Raw genomic sequence first — 13,691 nt, 5'->3', positions numbered from 1 at the left:
TACTACCTGTCAGTATGTACAAATATTTATTCTGTACCTTATATTGGCTTCTTCATGAGTGTTCATCTCATTCTCCTTCAGCTACTTGAGGATGGAGATTGTGTCTTTTATTTTTTATATACCTCATAGGGACATGAAACTGTAAGTTTTAGAACTTTAAAAGTTTAAAAAGTAATAATAATAACTTCTCTTCCCCCTCAATCTTTCTAAGCTTATGCTGTCTGAGGTTTGCTGTGATTGTTGTATCACTCTCCCCAGCCTCATTATTACTAAAATTTCTGATCTTTATTTGATGTTAATTTTTTTTCTTTCACCTTTCTCCCTAGGTTGATATCTTATGAATTTACCTATTTTTAAATAAAATAACTTTATTTTCCCTAATTATTAAGATAATGAATACTACTATAGAATATTCAAACTTTATGACAAATTTTTTTCCGAAATGAACATCACTAGGAATCTCATCCTCTAGAGATAATCACTGATAGCATTTTGATGAACAGCCTTCCAGGCCTTCTATGCATGTGTGCACTTAAATAAACATATACACATAATCTTAGGTAAATAGGATCAAATATGCTGGGTTTTTTTCACTTTATATTACATTGTTGAAATCTTTCCATATTAATGCAAGTAATCAGTGTGTGGGTGATTCAGTGGTAGAGTTCTCACCTGTCATATTAGTGCAGGTAGATGTATATAGCATTCCATTGCACTGATACATCCAATCTGCTAACAGTGAACACTTTGGTTGCCTCCAGTCTTTTACTATTGCAAACAATTATGCAGTGAACATCCTTCTACATAAATCTTGGGTACAAAGTGAGTTTCATCTGTTTGCATCACATATCTGAACTAAGATAGTATTAATTAGTAAAGTAGTACAGCAGATGTCCATAGCCACACCGTTATCATGTAACAGCATAAACTTACAAGAACCCAATAACCCAACATGGATTAGATGGGCAAATGTCTACCTGTAACAGGCATGGAACTTTGGGTTGTTCAGAAAAACATATTCCCATTAAGCTAAAATAAAATGAAAAGCTTGATCAATATGAAACTTATCTTCATTTTGTTAAAATCTTAAATTTTTCACTTGAATGAATTGTTAGGTGTTTGTTTCTGTGTTTACTTTGGCTTGGTAGTAAAGTAGTACTTTGCAAAGTCTAGAGAGGATACTCTGTATTCTAAAGTGAAAAATAGAACTTGACAGGAAAACTGACTTTCTGATAAAACATAAACCATTCATTCTCCAAATATGTTTTAAGCACCAGTGATGTACTAAATAATGTGGATACTAGGGCTCAAAGTCTAGCAGGAGAGAGATTAAAATAGTTAATCTAGTTGAAACCCAAGATGAGAGACCAGGAAAAGAAAATGTTTTTCTTTGAATATTTGCAAACATCAGTACTCTACTTACTATGTCTCAGGTTTGGTTTTGTTTTCTCGTTCTCTAACCTTTCTGTATCAGCTGCATTGCTATTAAAATTTTAAGTCCCTGTTTTTTGTGATTTGTTTTTCCATTCTTTTCAATCATTCTCCCGAAATTGGTATCTCATTTGTTTACCTTTCAGTTACTCGTTATGTGACCCTTATGCATCCCTTCTGGGCCTCAGTTCCCTTATCTGTGCAATGAAGGAGTTCAACGAACTAACTGTCTTGTTTTTTCTAGTAAGGTCCAGCTCTTGACATTTTTAGAGCCTAAAGTAGAGACCAGATCTGTCTTCCTCACTATTGTCTCCCTAGTTCATAGCATAAATCTGGCCACACAGTAAAAGCTTAATAAACTTTTGTTAACATTTTGACTTAAATTTGGGGGTCTGTGTGTCTACTCTGGTTCTTTGGAGATTTTTACTTTTGTTTTTTTCATCCTATAGTAGCTATACTACTATACATTTAGACTTGATTCTTTTAATTGCTCAAGGGCAGTTTCTGTCAGCCATGAAAGATACTTAGTTCAGTTCAGTTCAGACATTTTTTGCATACTTATCATGTGCCAGGCATTGTGCTATCCACTGGGAACACAAAAATGAATTAGACTTAGTCACCCCTCACCTTAAAAAGCATAAAATGTGGTGAGGAAGAAGAATGCAAATGGATAACTGTAATAAAATGTAATATGTGCTCTGCTAGAGGTATGTGTCCAGGGTGCTATGTGAACTCAAAGGATTGTTTTTTATTGTTAGACATTTTGTGTCATTTTCAGTCTGGTCAGTTGTATTTTATATTTTCCTGTTCCACAGAGCTATTTTTAATCATGTCTTTTATTTATCTAACATAATCACAGTTGTCTTACAATCTATATCTGATAATTCTAGTATCTGAAGTCATTATGAATGTTTCTGTTGTTGTTTGTGCTGGTTCTTGCTCATGAGTCTTTGTTTCCATGGGTATTTTTGTTTTGGTTTTGCTATAATCTGCTTATTATTAGAAAATTATTTATGGAAATTATTTGATCTTTGGATGAAGTTACCATCCTTCAGAGATGACTTGTTTTCTCCTGCCAACTGTCTAGTGGCACTACCAATGCGGTATTTTTATTTTTTAATAATGTTAGCCTTATAAGGAAGTTACGAAAAACAATAGGGATTCTCATATACCCTTCTTCTATTTTCCCCTAATACTAACATCTTACGTAACCATAGTACAGTTATCAAAACCAATAAATTAACATTGAGGCAATATTAACTAATCTACATATCTACATACTTACTGGAATTTTGTCAATTTTCCCACCAGCATCCTTTTTTTTGGCCCAGGATCCAGCTCAACCTCCCATATTGTATTTAGTTGTCTCCTGCAATCTCTGACAGTTCTTCAGTGTTGGTTTGTTTTTCCTGAAGTTGGTACTTTTGAAGAGTAATGATGAATTGTTTTATAGAAGGTCCCTCAATTTGGGTTTGTCTAATGTTTTGTCATGATTAAATTAGGTTATGCAATTTTGCAGCAATAGCACAGAAATGCAGCTGTGCCCTTTTCAGTGTTTCATATTGAGGACATGAGGTGTTGATATATATATATTTTTTACTGGTGATATTAACTTCTACCACTCGGCTAAGGTAGTATCTGCCAGGCTTCTCCACTGTGAAGTTACTCTTTTCCTCTTTGTAATTAATAAGTCTTACGGGGAGATAACTTTGAGACCATATAAATATCCTGTTTCTCGTCAGACTTTTGCCCACCAGTTATTAGCATTCATCCTCTAGCTCTTTTTTTGTGTATTTATTTATTTATTTATTTGGCTGAGCTGGGTCTCGGTTGCAGTATGCGAACTCTTAGTTGCGGCGTGTGGGATCTAGTTCCCTGACTAAGGATTGAACCTGGGCCCCCAGTATTGGGAGCATGGAGTCTTAGCCACTGGACCACCAGGGAAGTCCCCATGCTCTAGCTCTTGCCTGAAACAGTTATTACTGTGATGCTTACCTAATGGTGATTTTCTGTCTCCAATGGTCCTTCAACATTTATTAATTAGAATTCTCTGTAAGGAAGAGCTGCCTCTCTCTTCCCTTATTAATTAATTTATCCAATTATTTACTTATCATTGTGGACCCATGAATGTTTATCTTATTCTACGCATTATAATCCATTGCTGTCATTATTTGTTTTATTGATCATATGGTCCCAGCCTTAGCCATTGGGAGCTCCTTCGAGTTGACTCCTATGTCCATTCAGTGTACCTCCATCATTTTTTGAGCACTTCCTTTCTTTCTGGCATTACAAGATGTTCCAGGCTCATCTTGTATTTTTCCTTCCCCAACCCTGGAACAAGCCATTTCTCCAAGGAGCTTTAGTTCATTTATTAGAGATTGGTATATAGAAACCAATGTGAGCAGTAGAATGTCATTACTTTTAGGCCCTCTCAGAAGACAGAATTAGGAAATAAGTGTGTAAATGCTAACACATTCATAAACAGATATCTATAATCATTTCTCAATCTCTCCATTTATATACGTATTAAAAACCGTAAGTTCATTCTGATGTCTCCAGTTCTAATCCAGTACCACAGAGTTCATGTTAGCCTTCCCTCTTTCCTTTTTTTCCACAAGAGAACCCGGTTCTCATTATCCATAGTACATTTACTTATTTGTTCAATTCTATTAAACACATGCAGTAATGTTAGAATTGCTAAACCATACATCTGTGAGAAACAAGTTTATTAACTACAGTTCAGTAGCTCTTTAGAGTTCTTTTTTCCCTGAACCTTACAGTATACAGTCAAAAGACTGTTTTCCAAAGCTATTTAAGTAAGTTATTTTCTTCTTGGCCCCCTACAGCTGTGGTTATGCTATTTATTTGTGGTGTAGTTAGGTTTATTTGTTACTGTTTGTGTTCCATTGGTTGGTTGTAATAATTTGCATATGTGAAATATTAATGTGACTCTGTCACTATCTTGTCAGCTCTTTGATGCTTTTAAGAAATCTTTGACACTTTATCCAGTATTTTTAGCTGTTTTCAGTAGGAAGGTCAGTCCAAATAACCTAGCCCACTGTATTACCAGAAATGAAACCTCCTCTTTGGAAAGGTATTGGTGAAAATCTTACTATCTGTATATATTAAGTAAAATATAAATACAAAACAAACTTAACTTCTGAGTTTTATTTTTGTAAGGCTTTGGGAGGAATTGGCATACTAAACCCTAGTGAGAACAAAAGGCTATTATACATTTTTGCATTTACTTACCATCTAGTAGATAGCTATTGCTTTTATTACTATAAATGATCGAGATAGCATATTACATGATAAGCCTCCTTTTTACTCTCGGTAGGCTCATGACACCTATTACCAAATTTGAAAGTATCTTTTTTTTTTTTTGCAGGATTGCCAGCCTGTGACTTTTTTTTTTTTTTTTTCGCCCTTGGCAGTGAAAGTGCAGAGTTCTAACCACTGGACCGCCAGGGAAGTCCCAAAATTAGCTTTTTTTTTTTTTTGAAGATGTTGAGGGTAGGAGTTTATTAATTTATTTTTTTATTTTTGCTGTGTTGGGTCTTTGTTTCTGTGTGAGGGCTTTCTCTAGTTGTGGCAAGCGGGGGCCAGTCTTCATCGCGGTGCGCGGGCCTCTCACTGTCGCGGCCTCTCTTGTTGCAGAGCGCAGGCTCAGTAGTTGTGGCTCATGGGCCCAGTTGCTCTGCGGCATGTGGGATCCTCCCAGATCAGGGCTCGAACCCGTGTCCCCTGCATTAGCAGGCAGATTCTCAACCACTGTGCCACCAGGGAAGCCCCAAATTTGAAAGTTTTTAACTATAAGACCTTGAAAGTAAGAAAATACAGACTTCAGGTTAATTGGATTTTTCAGTTAAGCAAAGGCTAATCATAAACCCATTTTTGGTTCAAATTGGTGTAGATTTTCTATTCTAATGTATAATCATCTACTTTTCTGACTCAGTTTTTCCATTCTACTGGAAAACTTAGGTTTTCTGTTCCACTCTACTAGTAGTAAAGTTCTGCTACCACCACCAGGGTGACACGTATTCATTATAATTGCAAAATATGGGAAAATCCCAGATGCCTAACAATAAAGGAGTAGTAAAGGAAATCATAACATATCTACTTGATGGACTATTATGCAGTCACTTAAAGTGACAATTAAGATGTGTAATAATAAATAACATGGAAATGTTTCTGACACCATGCTAAGTGAAAAATGAAAAAAATCTATATGAGTAATGTGATCATGGGTAATTGTACATACACACATACATACCCACATAGAAAGAGTGGGGGAAAATCAACAAAATGTATTTTCAAAACAAACCCATATTCTGGGGTTCTGTTACAGAAACTGAAAATTGAAAAATAGGAACTTCCCTGGCAGTCCAGTGGTTAGGACTATGTGCTTCCACTGCAGGGGGTGCGGCAGGTTTGATCCCTGGTCGGGCAGCTAAGATCCTGTGTGCCGTGTGCTGCAACCCAAAAAGAAACAAAAAACACGGGCTTCCCTGGTGGCACAGTGGTTGAGAGTCCGCCTGCCGATGCAGGGGACACGGGTTCATGACCCGGTCCGGGAAGATCCCACGTGCCGCAGAGCGGCTGGGCCCGTGAGCCATGGCCGCTGAGGCCACAACAGTGAGAGGCCCGCGTAACGCAAAAAAAAAAAAAAAAAAAAAAAAGAAACAAAAAACAAAAAGGATAACCTACGGACTGGGAGAAAATATTTGCAAATGATGCAATGAACAGGGCTTAATTTCCAAGATACGCAAACAGCTCATATAGCTCAATATCAAAAAAAAAAAAAAAAAGCAAACAACCTAATCAAAAAATGGGCGGAAGACCTAAACAAACATTTCTCCAAGAAGACATACAAATGGGCAACAGGCACTTGAAAAGATGCGCAACATCACTAATTATTAGAGAAATGCAAATCAAAACTATAATGAAGTACCACAAAACACCAGTCAGAATGGCCATCATCAAAATGTCTACAAATAGTAAATGCTGGAGAGGGTGTGGAGAAAAGGGAACCCTCCTATGCTGATGGTGGGAATGTAAATTGGGACAGCCACTATGGAGAACAATATGGAGGTTTCATAAAAAACTAAAAATAGAGTTATCATATGATCCAGCAGTCCCACTCCTGGACTTACATTCGGAAAAGATGAAAACTCTAATTCAAAGATACATGCACCCCAGTGTTCAAAGCAGCACTATTTACAATAGCCAAGTCATAGAAGCAACCCTAAATGTCCATCAACAGCTGAATGGATAAAGAAGCTGTGCAATACACACACACACACACACACACACACACACACACACACACACACAAATGGAATATTACTCAACCATAAAAATGAATGGAATATTGTCATTTGCAGCAACATGGATGGACCTAGAGATTATCTTACTAAGTGAAGAAAGTCAGAGGAAAACAAATATTATATGATATCACTTATATGTGGAATCTAAAGAAATAATACAAATGAACTTATTTACAAAAATAGAAACAAACTCACAGACATAGAAAACAAACTTATGGGATTAATAGATCCACACTATTATATATAAAATAAGCAACAAGGACTTACTGCATAGCACAGGAAACTATATTCAATATCTTGTAATAACCTATAGTGGAAAAGAATCTGAAAAAGAATGTGTGTGTGTATAACTGAATATCTTTGCTGTACAACTGAATAACACATACTGTAAATCAATCATACTTCAATTAAAAAATAAAAATAAAATGGTAGATCTCTCCTACTGTAATTTCTAAGTTAATTGGCTCATTTTTTTTCTTTTCACAAATAAGTTAAATGGATGCTCATGTGTAACTAATGCAACTTCCTTGCCTCCATTTAACAAGAAAGTATATAGTTGGTACTCCTCTGGTGGTGCAGTGGTTAAGAATCTGCCTGCCAATGCAGGGGACACGGGTTCGATCCCTGCTCCGGGAAGATCCCACATGCCGCGGGGCAACTAAGCCCGTGCGCCACAACTACTGAAGCCCACGCACTCCCGCATCTACTGAGCCCGCGTGCTGCAACTAATGAGCCCGCATGCTGCAACTACTGAAGCCCACGCACCTAGAGCCCGTGCTCTGTAGCAAGAGAAGCCACCGCAATGAGAAGCCTGCGCACCACACAAAGAGTAGCCCCTGCTTGCCGCAACTAGAGAAAGCCCACACACAGCAATGAAGACCCAACGCAGCCAAAAATAAAAATAAAATTTTAAAAAAGTATATAGTTAACAGTTTTACTTTGGCCAGTTTAAACAAATTTAAAATGTTACAGTTTAGTGAAATATTCTTATATTGCTAATCATGTCAATTGGAAAAGTAATCATGGAACAGTTCTGCTCAGTGGAGAGAAAGTAATCTGTCCTAGATGGTACTTGACCAAATCAAGCATATCAGGCAGAAGGAACACACTGTCAGGTTTTTTTTGCCAATTTGAGGATTAATTAAATAATAAATAATTACCTGAGCACTCAGATTATAAAAGTAGTTCATTTCAGATAGTTCAAGAAATGTATGTGTTAAACTTTTCAGCATTCTTTAACAGAACTAGAGTTATTTCTTGAATGTCTTATTTTCTTTATTCAATCTTTATGCAATGAAAGTAAAAGAGATGTTTTTGAGAACATTAGAAATAAGTATCTAAAGATTAAAACATTTCATAATACCCAGTGGTGGCAAGGTATTAGGAAGCAAGCATATTTGTACTCTGTCAGTAGGTGTACAGTAAATTGATCCAACATTTTTGGAGGACAGTTTGGCAGTGCCTATAAAAATGAATATGCAGGGCTTCCCTGGTGGCGCAGTGGTTGAGAGTCCGCCTGCCGATGCAGGGGACACAGGTTCGTGCCCCGGTCCGGGAAGATCCCACATGCCACGGAGCGGCTGGGCCCGTGAGCCATGGCCGCTGAGCCTGCGCGTCTGGAGCCTGTGCTCTGCAACGGGAGAGGCCACAAGAGTGAGAGGCCCGCGTACCGCAAAAAAAAAAAATAATAATAATATGCATTCCTTTTATCTAGTAATTCCAGTTACAGGAATTTATTCACTTATAGGGTATTCTCCCACAAGTACAAAGATTGATTAGCAAGGATATTTTTTTTTTTTTTTTTTTTTGCTGTACGCAGGCCTCTCACTGTTGTGGCCTCTCCCGTTGCGGAAAACAGGCTCCAGATGCGCAGGCTCAGCGGCCATGGCTCACGGGCCCAGCCGCTCCGCGGCATGTGGGATCTTCCCGGACCGGGGCACGAACCCGTGTTCCCTGCATCGGCAGGGGGACTCTCAACCACTGCGCCACCAGGGAAGCCCCTAGCCAAGGATATTTTTTGAAAGCACTGTTTATAATAGCAAAGAATTGAAATACTCTATAAATGCTCATAAGCAGGGACTAGTTAAATAAATTATGATATATTCATATAACTAAATGCCAGATAACTGCTAAAAAGAATAAGGTAGATTTACATATTGACATAGAAAGATGTTAAAACACTATATATAGATATATATATATATATATTTTTTTTTTTTTTTTTTTTTTTTTTTTTTTTTTTTGCGGTACTTGGGCCTCTCATTGTTGTGGCCTCTCCTGTTGCGGAGCACAGGCTCCGGACACGCAGGCTCAGCGGCCATGGCTCACGGATCTAGCCGCTCCGCGGCATGTGAGATCTTCCCGGACCGGGGCACAAACCTGTGTCCCCTGCATCGGCAGGCAGACTCTCAACCACTGCGCCACCAGGGAAGCCCACTATATGTATTTTTAAAGCCAAAATTTTAGTAATGTTTTAGATAGATAGATAGATATGAATAGAAAATTTCTACAAAGACTCACAAGAAGTATCTCTAATATGGATGATATTAGATATATCACTGGAGAGTGGTACTGCTGATTAGGAATAAGTGGGGACTTAAACTTTCATTTCAGTCCTTCAGTTCGTCTTAATTTTTTTTACTCTAAACATTTGTTGCTCTTTTTTTTTTCCTTAATATTTATTTATTTAGGCTGCGCCAGGTCTTAGTTGCAGCATGTGGACTTCTTCTTAGTTGCGGCATGCAGATTGGGCTCGTAGTTGCGGCATGCAAACTCTTTAGTTGTGGCATGCATGTGGGATCTAGTTCCCCGACCAGGGATTGAACTCAGGCCCCCTGCACTGGGAGCACAGAGTCTCAGCCACTGGACCACCAGGGAAGTCACCTGTTACTCTTATTATTTAAAAAAATTTAAGAGTTTAAGAATAAAAATACTTGAGCTAAAAGCATACCATCTTTTTTTATATTCACCTATGATTATAGATGTCATTCTCTGCCACAGTTTTGCCACAGCTGTTACTGCTGCTTATCAGGCATGGTAGCCAAAACTCATCATTTTGAGAAGTAAACTGTAAGTCCCATGCCATCATTTTCTGCTTTCAAAATGAATTATCCTAATATAACCCCACCACCACCAAAAAAGTTCCCAGGGCCATGACTAGCTGCCCTAAACCTAGAAGGAGAAAGTTTTTTATCTCCAAGAGAGGTATGGCTCCTGTATATTAAATAGCTGATCTTTGCAAGGCCACCAGGAGAACAGAACTGAAAGGTATGGCTGCTGAATATTTCTGTATTTCCCTATATTTTTTAGCTTGACCTTCATGATGTTGGCCAAGTCACCTAACAGGCTGTTCTCAGTGGACTTGTGCATATAACAGCTCCTTATAAGGTACACATGGTGTTCTCAGTACCTGAGTTTTTTTAAAAAGCAAACAACTGATCCTAGTTGCCCTAAACTTGTAGCAATGTGATATTTCTTTCCTTTCCCTATTTCCCTGCACTTCAGTGATTAGACTTAATCCCACAAAGTCCTGAATTACAAATAGGGAAATGGGCATACCTTCAAACCTGCCCTTTTTGTGTTACGATGTAAAGGAGGAATATGTCTATAAATTGGGAAAGTGAGACTCAAAGAGGTTAAATGACTCATATAACTCATACGCATATCTATGGTAGGACAGGAACTCTTAACCCTGACCATCTGACCCTTAACTTTTTTTTCCTTTCATCATACATCCCTCCTCTCAGGAGCAGGGCAGATCTCTTCAGAAAGACCACTGTTATTCTGGCTTACTCTCCTACTTGAAGAACTTCAAAGAAGCTCTGAAATCCACTGTAGAACTAAAATTGGCTTTATAACCTTTCTGATACTTTGTTCAGAAAGCATTTAGAACATTAGAGTTATGTCAAACTTCAGAGATTATTATTTAATTTATGTGCAGAAATAGCTAGTATTCATTCTGGTAGTCAGGTCTAAGTATCTGAGCCAGTTTCCATCTCTGAAAAAGAAGGAAATAATATACTTTGGAAGGTGCATTAGCTCCTTGCAGGTGGTACTTATATGTCTGATTGATCCGTTCCCCTCCATCACCATCACAGACAAATGACTGGCCACCTGGCTGGAGGTGGCCATGGTGTGGTGGGAGATCACAGACCCGGGAGGCTGAAGACCAGGGCAGTGCCACTCCTCTCAGCCTCCACCTCCTTGTCTGCAAAATGAGGCCATCAATTCCTGCTTCTTAGGGCTGTTGGAGATTCATATGAGAGCTGTAGGTTAGAAGTCTTTGTGAACAGTATATCCTTGGGCACATCTGAGGAGTCAGACAATTAAAGGAAACATTATAACATAGTGGTTAGGAGCTGAGACTTTGGTGTCATGCTTCCTGGAGGGAAGAGACAAATTTTATTTCTAGGAAGATCACTTTGAGAGGAGACTGTCTACAGGAGCATTTCTGATACCACCTGGGCTAGATTTGTGGCCCTCAGTGCATCTCTTTGGTTGTCTCATGATTCATGTCAAGGCAGTGATGCTCAGAGTGAGGTCAGCTGCCTGAATTACACAGTGCTTTGTAATCTGAACATATTTGAAACCCTGATAGTCAACTGAATTCAGTATAGGCAATCGAACTGCAGCATTTATAAGAGGAAATTTTCCTTATGGGCCCTAAATTCTATTCGAAGAAATTTCAAGAGTCAAATAAAATTGCTTAGTATTAAAAAAAGAAGAAGAAAAGAAAGAAAAAAAAGCCTTTCTAAATTGGACTCATGAAGTTGGTTTCAATAGTGAGTGATAGAAATAGGAAAAACTATTTCAAGATACTGTGTAAGAAGGCAGTATAGCAGTCCTAATTTCGGAGTAAGACAGCCCAAAGTTTACCATTCTGATGCTGTCATTCACTAAAATGTGGGGCACATTCCCTCACTTCCCTGAGCCTGTTGCCTTGGTAGTAAATTGAAGGTGACAGGCCCTACTTTGGTTGTGACAATTGAGGTAAAGCATTTAGCACAGTTCTTAGCGCATAGTAAAGTACTCAGTAAATAATACTAATTTTATTTTTAGGCAAGGATGACTAATATTGTGTTTCTAAGTGATTAAGAAACAAGCTGGTAGTGTCTAAAATTAAATTTAGAATAAGGAAGAAAAAGAGATGGTTTGATTTTCTTTTGTTGTATGTTTTGTAATTGTTTAAAAATTAGCACTATAGGTTGATTCTTGTGGCGCTGTAGTCTGGGGCGGGGGACACGTTTGTTGAATCTATGGAACCAAAAAAAGATTGACAATTGATTATACAGCACTTGAAGGTAAAAGGAACTGTTGAACTTATAACCATTACTGTAAGAGCCTCATTGAACAGCTAGCCTACCATTTCAACATTATTACCATCCCACCTCCTCTGAAAGCCTTTCCCAACCATTTCTGCACACCGTGATCTTTCCTGAGAACACATAAAGCTTACTGACCCTATTTGGCCTCAGAAAAGCACTGAGGCAGTTACTTAACCTGTCCTGTGGCTCTCCTCCACAGGGCAGTGTTCAGGGCTTTCCTCATTGGGGGCTGGGCTGGGCCCTCCGAAAGATGACTGAGTTCATATCTTTCCAAGGGTGCATTCTTTCAAAGTACTCTCCTGCATATTCCAGAGAAGGTGCTGACACACCGAATGGTATTTGGTGTTTGCTGTGTTTCAGCATTAGAGAATAAATGGATTAGGGTGGGAAGTGAGCACCTCAGCCAGCACTCCCCAGAGAATCGAAAGTTCCTTGAGGAATGAACAGAAAAAATCTTAACAGACATGACAGGGTATTTTAAATAGTACCCATGTTGACTGGAAGTAAGAAATACAGACAGAGATGATTTGCCTGGGCTCACTAAGGAAATGCATGGGAGAAATAAAGGAATTTCTAAGGTATTAGGTATATTCGTCTTATTCTTCCATGTAAAATACTGAGACTGTCTCTCAGTTTAGATGTTTGCTGAGCTTCTGCTGTGTGCATAATCATAATGATGATAACTAACATTTGAGAACTTAAATTTTCTAGGCCTTTTTCCTCTGATCAGCAAAGTGGTCTTAGACCTAGACAGAGTCATTCATGGTGGAGGTAAGGATAGGGGTTAGTCTTGTTAGGGTGTGAGGGAACAAAGGGACCAGGGATGGGAGACCAGTTTCTCATAGTGTACTTGTAGAATAGAGCTGCAAAGAGATGCTTGAGAAATGAAAGGCAAATCAGGCCTCTTTTGTACAACCTCTAAATCATCTCTGTGATCTCTTTTGCTTGCAGGCATCAGAAGTTGAGAGACAGCTATCCATGCAAGTCCATGCCCTCAGAGAAGACTTTCGGGAGAAAAACTCATCAACCAACCAGCACATCATCCGACTTGAAAGCCTTCAGGCCGAGGTGAGCCTTCCCGTGCAGCAGTGCTTGGATGGAAATGCTTTTCTCATTGGAAGTGCCGTGCCAGGTCTTTTAGACAAGGAGCCCTCTGAACAAAAACCTGCTCTATCTAAAATCTCTAGGGAGACATATCTGTGAGAAACTGAATGGGGAACACTTGACCATGTTCCTCCGGGTAGCCTGTTGTCTAGAAAAATAAGGTTGCTCAGAGTTACTGCTGAGTGTGTTGAAATTATGAATGCCCTACTTTTTACTGAATATGTTGATCCCTCAAAGAACATCCATGCCAATCCTAAATAGAAGATTGGAAAGGGAATCCTCCCTTCCTCCATTCCATTTGGGTCCAGTTCAGTCCATCTTAATAGGGCCTATTATGCTCACCTATAAACTGAGAGTAACAGAAGTGTCTACTTCATAGGGTTGTTGTGAGGATCTGAGTTAATATGTGGAAAGCACTGTGTGTGGTGTTTGGAAGAAAGTAATGTTATTGAAAGTATATGAGAGGGCAGGCAGGGTCTATGGCCTGAGTGGGCCAGAGGGGGGA

General features: G+C 38.7%; 1 protein-coding gene across 1 annotated transcript in view; it reads left to right on the top strand.

Moving 5' to 3' along the window:
* LOC114484416 (BICD family-like cargo adapter 1) overlaps positions 1–13,285 on the top strand; it is a 73,945-nt gene extending 60,660 nt beyond the window's left edge. The window contains exon 3 of the mRNA XM_055080712.1: positions 13,034–13,285. Coding sequence (XP_054936687.1) covers positions 13,034–13,285 — 252 coding nt within the window. The remainder of the gene's footprint in view (positions 1–13,033) is intronic.
* Positions 13,286–13,691: the final 406 nt, after the last annotated feature.

This window comes from Physeter macrocephalus, chromosome 19 (genome assembly GCF_002837175.3).
Source record: "Physeter macrocephalus isolate SW-GA chromosome 19, ASM283717v5, whole genome shotgun sequence".
Taxonomy (NCBI): Eukaryota; Metazoa; Chordata; class Mammalia; order Artiodactyla; family Physeteridae; genus Physeter; species Physeter macrocephalus.
The sequence above is the reverse complement of the archived record's forward strand: the minus strand, read 5'-3'. Positions and strand labels throughout refer to the sequence as shown.